Source organism: Eucalyptus grandis, chromosome 9 (genome assembly GCF_016545825.1).
Source record: "Eucalyptus grandis isolate ANBG69807.140 chromosome 9, ASM1654582v1, whole genome shotgun sequence".
NCBI classification, from domain to species: Eukaryota; Viridiplantae; Streptophyta; class Magnoliopsida; order Myrtales; family Myrtaceae; genus Eucalyptus; species Eucalyptus grandis.
This window is the reverse complement of record NC_052620.1, coordinates 10,053,571-10,066,776: the sequence shown is the minus strand read 5'-3', so window position 1 is coordinate 10,066,776 and position 13,206 is coordinate 10,053,571. Positions and strand designations below refer to the sequence as shown.

The 13,206-nt window shown below is 44.0% G+C and overlaps 1 protein-coding gene across 1 annotated transcript; it reads left to right on the top strand.

Moving 5' to 3' along the window:
* Positions 1 to 2,129: 2,129 nt before the first annotated feature.
* On the top strand, positions 2,130 to 5,375 carry LOC104420299 (probable glucan 1,3-beta-glucosidase A). Its single transcript, XM_039302332.1, has 8 exons — positions 2,130 to 2,312; positions 2,791 to 2,910; positions 3,010 to 3,201; positions 3,882 to 4,040; positions 4,133 to 4,302; positions 4,413 to 4,562; positions 4,716 to 5,068; positions 5,194 to 5,375. The coding sequence occupies exons 1-8, from the start codon at positions 2,130 to 2,132 to the stop codon at positions 5,373 to 5,375; spliced, it is 1,509 nt and encodes a 502-aa protein (XP_039158266.1).
* The last annotated feature ends 7,831 nt before the right edge of the window (positions 5,376 to 13,206 follow it).

The window sequence follows — 13,206 nt, the reverse complement described above, 5'->3', positions numbered from 1 at the left end:
TGGAGGGTTAACTTATTACAAATGTATTAATTTAGGATTTTTGATGTTCAAAAATTAGTTTTGAGTAAATTTATTGCGGGTGTATTAATTGGTCAAAAAATTAGTTTATAGTAAAGTCACTTTGGGATTTTTTGTGATATTAGACCTAAATTAGAATGCTTTGGATTTAGGATTTTCGGTGCATTCTTCCGCAAAAAAAATTTAATGTGTTAAAAGCCAACGTGCAACTAAGGCGGTAATCCTCGATGGGACACAAAAACACAATATGAACATGGCATGAATTTATAGAGTAAAATTAAAACTTGATAAGGTAGACCTAATTTGAAACTCAAACGAATTGATACCTTCGCCAAAATAACATCTTGCGGTTGTGCCAATATATTCTTGTAATGACATTGTAACCGACGCGAGCGCAGCGTAAAAACATGAATCGTGGGTCCTGATTGGAATGGGACCTGGTATCCCGTATGGGCACACGTCACCAACGAGTAGGGAGTACCGGTTCCTTTTCTCCCCTTCCAAGTGCTCTGTCAAATCCTCGCCTATTTCTCAAAACCCTTGGAATCTCGTGCTTGGGGTAGGTGCCTGTTCCTTTTGTCCTCACGCTACTTTTGACTTTGGAAAAGCAATTATTCCCAGATTTTCTGTTCTCTTTTAAGAAATCATCAACCGCAAAACGATCCTCCAAGCAAAGACAAGAACAAAACGGAAGGCGGTTGGCTTCATGCGTCAGCACTCATGCACCGACCGTATATCCCGCATCGCACGTAATGATGCCTTTGACCAAGGGGAATGGTCGAATACCATGGATCCATTCAGCCGGCCTCGGAGCATTAGCGTTTTTAACAAGTTTCGTTGGTTCCTTACAAGAGGGAAGGGCTACCGTGCATATTCTGTCTTAAACATATGATGCATCCTGATGCGATATTAAAAGGACAGTGGACCGTTTAATGTCGCAGCAAAGAAGACCAAATGCAATATTCTTTGATCTTAATGCGCATATTCTGTCCTGCTGCAATATTAAAAGGACAGCGGACTGTTTAATCTCCGTAGTCTCAAGACCAAATGTAATAGTCTTTATCTTAGGTTTCGTTCGTTTTTGCGAAAAATAATTTTGAGAAAATATTTTTCGGATTTTTCAGTATTCGTTTCACGGAAGATGGATTTCTTGGAGAAAATATTTTCCATGAAATGAAATTTTTTTCTAAATTAGAGAAAATATTTTCCACTTTTGAAAAGTGAAAAACATTTTCCTCACCTAATCTCTCTTATCTCACACTTCTATAAATCCCCACTTCATTCTCCCCTTTCTTCTTCTTCTTTTCTTTTTTTATTCGAATTATTTTTAATTTTCTTTTTCTATTTTAATTCGAATTATTTTTAATTTCCTTTTCTTTTCTATTTCTTTTAATTTCCTTTTATTTTTTTCTTTTCTTATCTTTTTCTTTTCTCTATTTTCCATTTTCTTCTTTATTGGCTAGTCGCCAGCGAACCTCGAGCTCGTGGATCTCAAGCTCGCGTTCGTCGATGCAGTGAGCCTCAAGCTTGACGCTTGTGCTCGCCAATCTAGTGAGCAGCGAGCCTCGTGCTCGTCGGCGAGCTTGAGGCTCACCGGTGGCCAGTCGTGGGCCATTGCTGTCAGGCCGCGACCGGCCAAGAAAGAAGGAGATGGAAAACAAAGAAAAAGAAAAAGAAAAAAAAATTAATAATAGATTTTAAAAATTAAAAATCATTAAAAATCAATTTTTAAAAATCATTAAAAATCAATTTTTTAAAAATATGAAAAATCCATTTTAAAAAAAAATGAAAAGAGTATATGAAGGAAAATATTTTCCTTACCGAACAGCGAAAAATATTTTCTATTTCATTTTTAGGTTCGAACACCGGAAAATAATTGCATTTTCCTAGAAAATGACTTCTTGGAAAATATTTTCCAGAAACGCTACGTAACGGAGCCTTAATGTGTAGAGTGAGTTCTCGCATAATAGTCATCAATCACAAGATTCCTCTCAAATGGGTCAGGTCAACATAAAACCAGTCTTCTTACTCTTTAAGACTTTTAGGTAGAAGTCTATAAATGCGTTGGTTCTCCCTCTCGTTTAATGTCACAGCAAAGGAGCGAGCTAGAAATGGCGCACTGTTATAGCCACCCATTCGTGACGCTCTGTTCTCTCTGCATGTTTCTTGCCTTGATCCTCGCCCAGGCAGCCGAGTTCGAGTTGCCCCTCAAGGCTGTGAACCTTGGAAACTGGCTCGTGACTGAGGGGTGGATGCTGCCTTCTCAGTTTGATGGACTCCAGGGACAGCTCTTGGTAAGTTCTTAAAGATAAAAAGAGCATATTAGGTGATGCTCAATAGATTGTTATTTCACTTTCCCTTAACTGCTGGGCGATCACAAAATTTCTTCTCAGGTCCAATATGACATATGCCTGCACTAGATATAGCTTAATGTCTAGGATATTTGAGAATGATACAGTGACAAAACGAGGAAGTTTGGCACATGTCTATATGTACTAGTGCATGATTTAACATGACATTAGGTCAGTTTACTCAAATTAAGATGCTGAATGTCACAGAACTTGTTTATAATCAAACATTTCTTTCCATCATATAGCCAGATTTCTGACATACAAATATGAACTAGGTGTTGGTTTGATCTGTATATGTGAACTCTAATACCCGCACTCAGTATGTGCATATACACTGTTATTTATTTGGCTATTCAAATATCACTTCGCTGTTTCAATGAGATGAACCAAATCCCACTTTTTGCGTTTGTTTTCATGGTAGGATGGGACTCAAGTGCAGTTCCAGTCAACAAAGCTGATGAAATTCCTTTCTGCTGAGAATAGCGGCGGAGCCACCATCGTTGCCAATCGTGACCAGGCCTCTGGCTGGGAAACTTTCAGGGTATGACTCTCTGTCTTACAAAAATTACTATTGACTTGTAGACAGGCTCAAAGATTCACACGTCGTCCGCATGACTTGTGCTCTCTTTCTATGGTGCAGCTGTGGAGGATTTCTGACACAAAATTCAACCTCAGAGTTTTCAACAAGCAATTTGTTGGATTGCAAGGCCAAGGAACAACGGTTGTAGCAGTTTCCAGTACTCCGAGTATCTCAGAGACTTTTGACATCGTAAGGAATCCAAACAATCCCAATCGAGTTCGACTCCAAGCATCTAATGGGATGTTTCTCCAGGTAACTCCCCGTTCCAGTTTCTATATGACTTCAGTAGTTCCTATGGTATTATGGTGTATATGGCCGATTCTTTGGTGTCGTAGAGGGTTTCACAACCATTTGGTCATAACCCATACAATGGTAGACAGTGAGTCGTATTCGAGTTGACAGTCGATGGTGATTTGTCAGCCAATTGTTGACAATAATCTCTTCAACCTGACGGTCGGAATTAAGGACTCACGTTGTTGTGCAGATTGTTGTGCAGGATAGCGCAGCACCATAGAAAGTCCTTGTTTACATTACAAGTTGCACAGTAGAAATTACGCGAAGCCACTGTACTTTCTTGACGCCAAGAGGACGTGATGAGCAACCCTAGTTTGCTTGAAAAGCAACAGCGACACTCCACGCAATACGACGAGTGTACTTACGTCCTTTACAAACAATATACACAATTTTTGCAATGACGAGGCCTCGTAAAATGAAAGAAACAGTCAAATTCCCCGCTTATTAATCGGATACAGTCATATTGATTACGAAACAATATATTTATTCCTTAATCGTGGATTACGAAAGCATTTCCATTCCATCTTCCGAAATCCCCGACCAAAGATACTTGAAAGGCTCCCCATATTCCCCGATTATTAAGTGGACACAGTCACATTGATTGATGTGATTTTCTCTAATATAGTATGGATAAGCAGGTAACGTCATTGACGGAAGTGACGGCAGATTATACTGGAGGCTCGAGTTGGGATGATAATGACCCGTCGGTCTTTGAAATGAACATCGTTGGCGGTTTACAAGGAGAATACCAAATAACAAATGGGTATGGCCCCAGTGCTGCCTCCAAACTCCTACAGGTAATCCTTAATTAATTAGTGGCAAAGGAAGCACGAAATGGTGATACAGTGACTAATTAGATCAGAAATATATGGACAAACGTGCTCTGCAGGATCATTGGAACAGTTACATTACCCAGCAGGACTTTGAATTTATGGCGACCAATGGTCTAACTGCCGTGAGGATTCCGGTAGGATGGTGGACCGCGTATGATCCAGTGCCGCCGATGCCTTTTGTGGGAGGCTCCCTAAATGCACTGGACAACGCATTTACATGGGCAGCGTAGGCAACTTTCGATACATTTACATCTTAGTCGAATAATTCCAATAGAAATTTTGATCAGTCATGATCGAAGTTACAAGAATCCTGTAATTGAATTTTTCTTTTTTCAGGAAGCATGGTTTGAAGGTAATAGTTAATCTCCATGCTGCTCCAGGATCTCAAAACGGCGAATCTCATAGCGCATCAAGAGATGGATATCTGGAATGGGGTGACTCTTACATTGAGGACACTGTGAAAGTTATAGACTTCCTAGCAGCAAGGTCTGGTATATGAGTTCTCGATTTAAACAAATCCCTCATGACATATATCTCTTTAGTATTGCTGATGAATCGCAACCATTGGTAATGATATTTAGTACGCTAGATCTTATAATCAGATGTTTCATAGCATTCTCCCTTATGATTGTCAAGTAGATATGGCAACCACCCGGCATTGGTTGCGATCGAGCTGATGAACGAGCCTCTAGCTCCGGGTGTCAAGTTGGAGGATCTTACTAAATACTACCGGTTAGGTTATGATGCCGTGAGAAGTCACACTCTGAATGCTTATGTCATCATGTCCAACCGGTTGGGACCAGCCGACCCTCGAGAGCTCCTTCAGCTTGCGGAAGGCTTGAGCCGAGTCGTCATCGACGTGCATTACTACAACCTCTATAATCCGATGTTTCAACAGTGGAATCTGCAGCAGAACATTGACTACATCTATAACAATAGAGCTTCCGATCTAAGCAAAGTAACCCCGGCAAACGGCCCCTTGAGCTTTGTTGGTGAGTTCTAACATGTGGTCGGAAAGCGACATTAACATGCTTGTGCAGAATACACAAGTACACACCACGCGCACAGGTGAGCAGATTCATGTCATGACCTTCATGATCTAAATTGGGTTTCGCAGGAGAATGGACCTCGGTTTTGGACTTCAAAGGGGCAACAATGGGGGATTCGGGGAGCTTTGCAAAGGCTCAGCAAGATGTGTATGGGCGGGCCACTTTCGGGTGGTCGTATTGGTCTTATAAGTGCCAGTATGATGGGTGGAATCTCCAACAGTTAATTCAAGACGGCCTTATACAGATCTAGCTTGATTCCTCATCCTCATCAAGGCAAGCGGGTCATGTCATCACGAATGTTTTGAACAGATTGGTGATCTGTCTACAGAAATCATGTATTATCCAAAGTTGCCATTATGGTGACAATAATGGAATTAAATAAAGCTTAACGTGACTGATTAGCCTATTGTTGTGGTGAAAACGAGCACATTCATCGACAAAAAGTTCAATCATCTCTCTCAATGCGGAAGTCTGTTTCTCGGGGCAAATATAAGGCCATGTCATGTTCACAATCTTGTTAGTTAGGACAATAAAGCAATAGTCCCTCTATTTCTTTTTTCACAGAAAATCAAAATCGTCATTTTACCTTTTTTACGGTCCTTATATATTTTAAACCGAATCAAAAGATTGTAGCGCGATGCTACCCCATCTGACGCATCATCAACTCCCCGACTTAATATTTATAGATTTTCGTACACCAATTTCCTTTTCATGTCTATTTAGATGTCCAATTGACCTAATCCAAATCGATTAGTGCTAACTCTAATTTGGTGTTTTAAGTTTATGATCATGTTTGTATATTGTAGATTATCCGAACGTAGGATTGGGAAAACCCTAGGATTCAAGGTGCTATCAACCGGCGATCCTAATTTGTAAAATTCGAGGTGTTATAGACTAGCAACTATAGTGGAGAGGTTATAAATAACATGAACGACTCTTTTGGTTAAGTCTTGGCATCTAAATTTACCGTCCTCTTATTAAAATTTATGTCAGAAGATGAGCTGGACACACGACATGGTGAGTTGACATCGAAGTTTACGTGTTATTTACGGATTTGCTCAACTTTCTCTTACGGCACCAAATCAGCAAAATAAAGAACAAATAAAAAGAAAACAATTAGAGAGTGTTAGTTTTTTTGTGTTAATATCCGAACAATCATACACCCATGCAGTCTCCCAAATCAGCCTTAGATGCCCTCAGCTCACAAGATCAAGTATGGGAGTGAAGCATGAATATAATCACTTGTGAACTAAAGTTTACACTTGAAGGGGCTTGATCCAAAAGTCGTATTCAAATATGTACAATCATTACGATGCTATATGCAGCTCAAGAGGCCCTAGGGTGTGGGGAAGCCCAAGGAATGCTTGCCATGGATTTGTAGGATCAGTCCATGGGGACTCCAAAGGATAGCTTGACCCAAAGAACTGAATGGTCACGGGCTTGTCCCGTATTGCACATGGGCCGACTCTTGCATTGATAACATATCACTCTCGGACCATCTGGATGGTCTTGGATTATGCTCGTCCTTGGGTCATGTCAATCTTCCCCATCTATTTAGGTGACGCCCTCGTCACATTCATGGCATGTGTTTCTTGAACTGCCATAGAGCCTCGGATGGTTCCAAGCTTGCTTCACTCTCGGGAAGGTCCTTCCATTGGACCAAGTATTCCTTCCGTGGCACGCAATACCTCTTCTATATGACTTGGTCCGCCATTATGCATTCGACGTCCTGATCATATGAGATTTTCTCTCCAAGGGGCATGCGTTGTAATTCACCTTGGTCTGGGTCTTTCTCATCTGCATGGAAAGGTTTTGGCATACTTACGTGGAACACAGGATATACCTTGAGTTTGGCCGGCAAGCATAGCTTGTATGCAACCTTCTTAATCCACTGCAAGACTTGAAAGAGACTTTCATAACGATAGATCAGCCTTTTATGTACATCTCTGTATTGAAGGACCAAGTGTAGCTTGGCTAGCACTAGATCCTTGACTTGAAATTCCACGTGTCATTGCTTCTCATCAACCCACTTCTTCATGCATTTCACAGCCTTATGTAGGCACGCTCGTGCCAATTCTACATGTTTGTCCCATTCTTTTCGCGAACTTGTATGCATACGAGCTACTTCCTCGATAACCTAAGGCAATCATGCTTGGTGTGAGTGGCTATTGCCCCGTCACGATCTCAAATGGGCTTTGGCTCGTGACTCACTCTGTTGCAAGTTGTATGAGAATTAGGCCACTTTGATCAGCCGTACCTAGTTCACTTGCATGTTGCTCACATAATGCCATAGGTATATTTCTAAGAGTGCATTCACCCTCTCTGTTTGACCGTCAATCTGGGGATGCAAACTCGTGGAGAAGTTGAGGTTTGGCCCTAGCAACTTGAAGAGCTTTGTCCAAAACTGCCCGGTGAATCGAGAGTTGTGATCACTCACAATCATGCGTGGTATGCCTAAATACTTGACGACGTGCTTTAGGAATAACTTGGCTACTTCCTCGACTAGACAATCCTTGGTGGCTGGCATGAACGTCGTATACTTGGAGAAACGATTCACGATGACCATGAGGGTCCGACATCATTCGGACTTTCGCAAGTTCATGATGAAGTCCATGGGGACACTTTCCCGTGGACCTTCCAGGATAGGCAATGGCTTAAGGAGCCCCACCGACGACCATTGTTCGATCTTGTCTTGTTGGCACACAAAACATATCCACACGTAGCTTCAATATCGTCCCGCATGTGAGGCCAATAATATTGATCCTTGACGAGTGTCGTAGTGCGGTGGATTCTCGGATGACTTGCCCACTTAGAATCATGGCACTCGTGTTCCTTAGTTTCCCATGGAGCGGTGTATAGAGTCGCCATCTTTTGGTGTAGAGGAGGTTGCCCTCACAACAAAATTGTATCATCTTGCTTTTTTGTGCATATTGAAGGAGAGCTTAGGTAGTTTGGTCGTGCTTGAGTCATTCCTTGATGTGATCGATCCACAGGTGATTGGGTCAGCTCATCATGTTGGCCAACTCCAACTTTCGACTCAAGGCATCGGCCATGGAGTTAGACTTCTTGAGCTTACATTCCAGCACATAGTCGAACTCGATCAATAAGTCTTGCCATCGAATTTGCTTTGGGCTTAGCTTTTTTTGAGTTTGGAAGTAGCTTGTGGCCACATTATCTGTCCTCATGATGAATTGGGACCCCGAGAGATAGTGCCTCCACGTATGAAGGCAATACACCACCATGATCATTTCTTTCTCTTGGACTGTGTATCACCGCTCGGTATCGTTCAACTTTCGAGATTCAAAGTCAATTGGGTGCCCATCCTGCATAAGGACACCACCAATAACGAAATCAAAGGCATCGGTTTCTACCTCGTATGGCTTGGTATAGTCGAGCAGCACAAGTATCGGCTTTTCGATCATTGTTTGTTTCGGCCAATCGAACACCTCTTGACACCAATCCATCCACTCCCATGATCTCTCCTTTAACATGTCTGTGAGTGATACGGTGAGGCTCAAATATCCCCAGATAAAGTGCTGATAATAATTCGTGAGACAAATGAATGATCTCAACTCCGTCATCTTGGTCAACGACTCCCATGGCATGGATCTTGGTTGCATCCATCTGCACTTGTCTACCCTCGACGGTGTGCCCAAGGAAAGGACTTTCATTCTATGTGAAAGTGCATTTTTACACTTCACGTACAGATCATTTTCCCATAAGACCTAGAAGACTTGCCTCAAGTGCTTGACGTGTTCCTCAAGCGTCCGGTTGTACACAACAATATCATTAAGGTAGACTACCACAAATCTATCAAGGAATAGGTGTAGTACTTTGTTCATCAACATACAAAATTTGGCTGGTCTGTTGGTCAAGTTGAAATGCATGACGAAGAACTTGTACGATCCATATTGAGTCATGCACATAGTCTTTGGCTTGTCTCCTTCGGCGATTTGGTAATATTGCGATCGAAGATCGAGCTTGGTGAACCACCGAGCTTCCCAACAGAGGTATTGGGTACTTATTTTTTTATGGTTTGCTTGTTCAATGCTTAATAATCAATGCACATTTGAAGGGATCCATCATGCTTCTTTTGGAATAAGACCCGGGCACCGAATGGAGTCTTAGAGGGTCAAATGTATCCTACGTCGAGCAACTCCTTGAGTTGTTTCCACAATTGTTTCAACTTGGGCAAGGCCATGTGATAGGGAGTCATGGCCGATGGTCGAGTATTGGGCACGAGCTCAATCTGATGATCTACCTCTCATTGAGGGGGAAGTTTCTTGGGCAACTTAGGCAGCATCACATCTTGGAATGCCTCGAGGACTTGGATTACCTTCTCTGGCAGATCACCTTCCTTCACATCCCCAGTCTTTAAAGTTGCCAAGAAGGTCACCTCACCCTTCTTTGCTCCCTTCGAGAGTTGCATGGTCGATAACATCTTTCTATCACGTCCCGACTCACGATAGATCAAGACCATGCATTAGCACCGCTTATCCATGATGTATATGCAATCCGCAAACAGCATTACGCCCGCATTAATCCTGTCAAGGAATCCCAATCCCAACACAAAGTCATAATCATTAAGGGGGATAACCTCGATATCTTCCTTGTTAGTCCATGGACTAAGATGGAGCTCTACATCTCTAGCCATGCTGCTAATCGGGACTTCCTTGGAGTTCACCATTTTAAGCCAACCGGCTCTCCCCTTTTCGACTAGAAGATTCAATTTCTTTGCAGCATCTTAGGATATGAAGAGGTCATATGCCCAGGTATCCACGAGGACACTCATCTTGTTACCTCCAATCTTCACGTTCACGAATATCATACCCTTGGGCTCATTTGCCTTCTTGGTTTTGATCGATCCAAGGAAGAGTAGTGAACCCAATCGCTTCCTCTCGCAATTTGTCCTCTTTGCGTAGGGTTGCTAGCTTGCCCTTTTGGGACAATCACAAGTCATGTGATGACCATCACAGAAGAAACTCTTATAAGTATGTACCTTTCTTTGTCCCTATTAGCTCGATTCTGTTTGGGACCTAGGGGTTGCCACCGGTGGTTTGCTTGCATTCGGGCGATTAAATCTTCCTCGATCTCCCCCACCATTAGCCTTGTCCTTTAGATGAGGATTATACTTCACCATGGATGATGACTTGTACTCAATGAGAGACTCAGCCACGGATGTGGCTGTCGCAAGGTCCGCCGTCTGACACTGCTTAAGTTCTTGCTTGACCCATGACTTGAGTTCGCTCATGAAGTGGTGGTACACCTCCGTCTCACTCATGGATGGGATTTGGAGCAATAGCTTTGAGAATCGCTTCACATAGTCATGAACTCCGTTGTCGCGACCTCTTTTTTTTTTCGGCGCCGCAATCGGGTACGAGCACCTAAGGAGGCTAATGGCTTGGCTGAAATTTGTTATGCCCGGATTCTCCCAAGTCCACCAATTCACGACTTAATAGTCCAGGTTTTTAACCCGTAAGTCAATTTTAAACGAGTCGCCACTAATCGGTTTGGGGTGGGTTGATTAGAAACCCAAGCGAAATATCGGGAGAAATACTCGCTCTGCGTAACCGGAGAAATTAGGATCGGGGACTTGATTACACTAGTTAATCACTAATGCCCTTTCGGTACCTAATCTTGTTTAAACCCTAAGGCTTTTGGATTTTGAGGGATTTTCCATGCATTTTGGAAGGAAAAACATTTTTAGTCTTTTCTAATTTTTTTGGACATAAAAAGCATTTTTTTATTTTTGGATCTTTTTCTGAAAATATAAATCATTTTTTGGCTTTTTCTGACTTTTTGACTTTTTTGGGAAAATATGGACATTTTTTATTTTTTTGATTTTTTTAGAAAATAAATTATTTTTTATTATTTATTATTTTTATTTTTAAAAATATTATTTTATATTAAAATAATAAAATAAAACCGATCCGGTCGGATCCGCGGGTTGGGTCCGACTCGGATTTTCTTGTCTTTTTTCTTTTAAGTGTAAAACCTAAAAGCCCAAAACCCACTTTGACCCTTTAAAGAAACTCGGCCCAAAGACTACCCGCCCACGCGCACAACCCGCCGAGACGGAACCCCGCCTTTTTCAAACCCATGCCTCGACCCACTCTCGACCCGGTTCACAACCGCGACCCGGTTCGCGGAACCCTACCCGAACGCCGGCCAGATCCGCCGACTTGACCCGCCTTCCCCTTCGCCGGCCGGATTTTGCGGGAGTTCACGAGATCCGACGATTCGCGGCGAGGAACGAAGGGGTCGACGGACAGCAGCCCGGCGTCCGACGGCGGCGACGTCGCAGCCGGCAGCCGGCCACTCAACTAGATCGACGACGGGGAGACGACGGTGACGGGGGTGGAGACGACTCACGACAATCCGCTTATGAGGATAGCAAGGGCGAGCGACAACGGGTCTGCGATGAGGATTTCAGTGGCGGCATAGTTCGAAAGGGGGGAGACGCGGTGGTGACGACGCGACCGGAGGCGGCGGATACCTGGTGGTGGCGAACGGTGATGGTGACGCCGACAGGGCAACGACGACAGTCCCTCAACTCTCAGATCCGGTGTGGCGTTGGCGGGTTAGTCACGGCACGGCATCGGGGCGGGGAACAGCAGCAACAGAGCAGCGGTCACAAGTGGTCGAGAGCTTCCGGCTTCCCAGATCTGGCGTCCAGACGATCCTTCCTCTTCTCCGACTTCTTATCCTCCGGATGCAGGACTCCTCGGAACCAAACCCTCCGGATCGAGCCAGATCTCTCCCTCTCCGGCCAGATCCGAGATCTCCGGTGGCTTGCCTTCAAACCTTCCCCGAAGTCTCTCGGAAAGGTCTTGAAGCTTGCTGCACCGGAGGTCCCTCACTTGCCGTGCTCTCCTTCTCGGGCTCGTTCGCCGCCGGCCTCCCAAAGTCTCTCGGAGGGAGGTCGGTTTGAGCTCACGACCCGATTTCCCTTGCTCGCTCTTTGAGCTCCCAGAAGTCTCTCGGGAACCTCTCGAGCTTCTTTGGCCTCTTGGCTTGCTCTTTGATTTCCCCCTTGAAGTCTCTCAAAGGGGATCTCGGAGTTATTTTGTGTTGGTGTCGACGGAGGTGCTCCACTATTTATAGGCGAGGGGTCCGGTCGACGGAGGAGCTCGGCCGCCGGTCTTTGGCTTGCCGACCGGACTCTCGCGGCCCAACCGGCGTCTCATCTCAGCATTAAAGGCGCGCATTGAAGGCGCATGCGCGTTGTCCTCTCCTTCGCGGCCTACCTCCGTGCCTCCTGCCGTAGGCTGCCCTGAGCGCATCGCCGGCCACCGCGTGAGATGCGAGGCGAATGAAGAAGAAGAAGACGGGGAAGAAGAAGAGGGGGCGAGGTCGTGCGAAGGGAGAAAGAAAAAGGGGCTGCTTTTTTTTTTGCTTTTTGCTTTTCTTGTTTTTATTTTTTATTGAATACTTATCCGAAATGAATTAAAAACTTGATTAATAAAATTGACCTGATTAAAATTGAGGTGTCACAGGCTGCCCCTCTTTGAAGGTGAGCTCCACGGAGGTTTGCATTCAAAAGACGGAGCTAATGCCTCAATTTTATCCATGCATGCGTAGTAGATTTTATTTGGGACCTATTATTCTATGAAAAAGAGCAATATAACTTTACATATACTAAGACGAGATAAGAAGATACCTATAGTTACTTGCAGAGTGAGTGAGATAGGGTGTGAACCTCGAGTTTTGGCAAGTATCAAGGCGTCATCTTACCTGCACGAGGAGATTGCTTTTCCCGGGACCCGAACCTTTCTTCTGGCCGCTGTTAGAGCAATAAGTGATTTGTCTCGGACCCGAACCATTCTTGATCGCTGTTAAAACAATTCATGATTTGTCTAGGACCCGAACCTTTCTTCGGTCGCCTTGACGGGAGATTGCTTTTTTAGGACCCGAACCATTCTTCGGTCGTCTGCTGGAGTAATCGAGTGGTTTGTCTGGGACTCGAACCATTCTTCGGTCGCCTTGATGGGAAGTTGCTTCTCCAGGACCCGAACCATTCTTCGGTCGCCTGTTAAAACAATCCATGATTTGTCTAAGACCCGAACCTTTCTTCGGTCGCC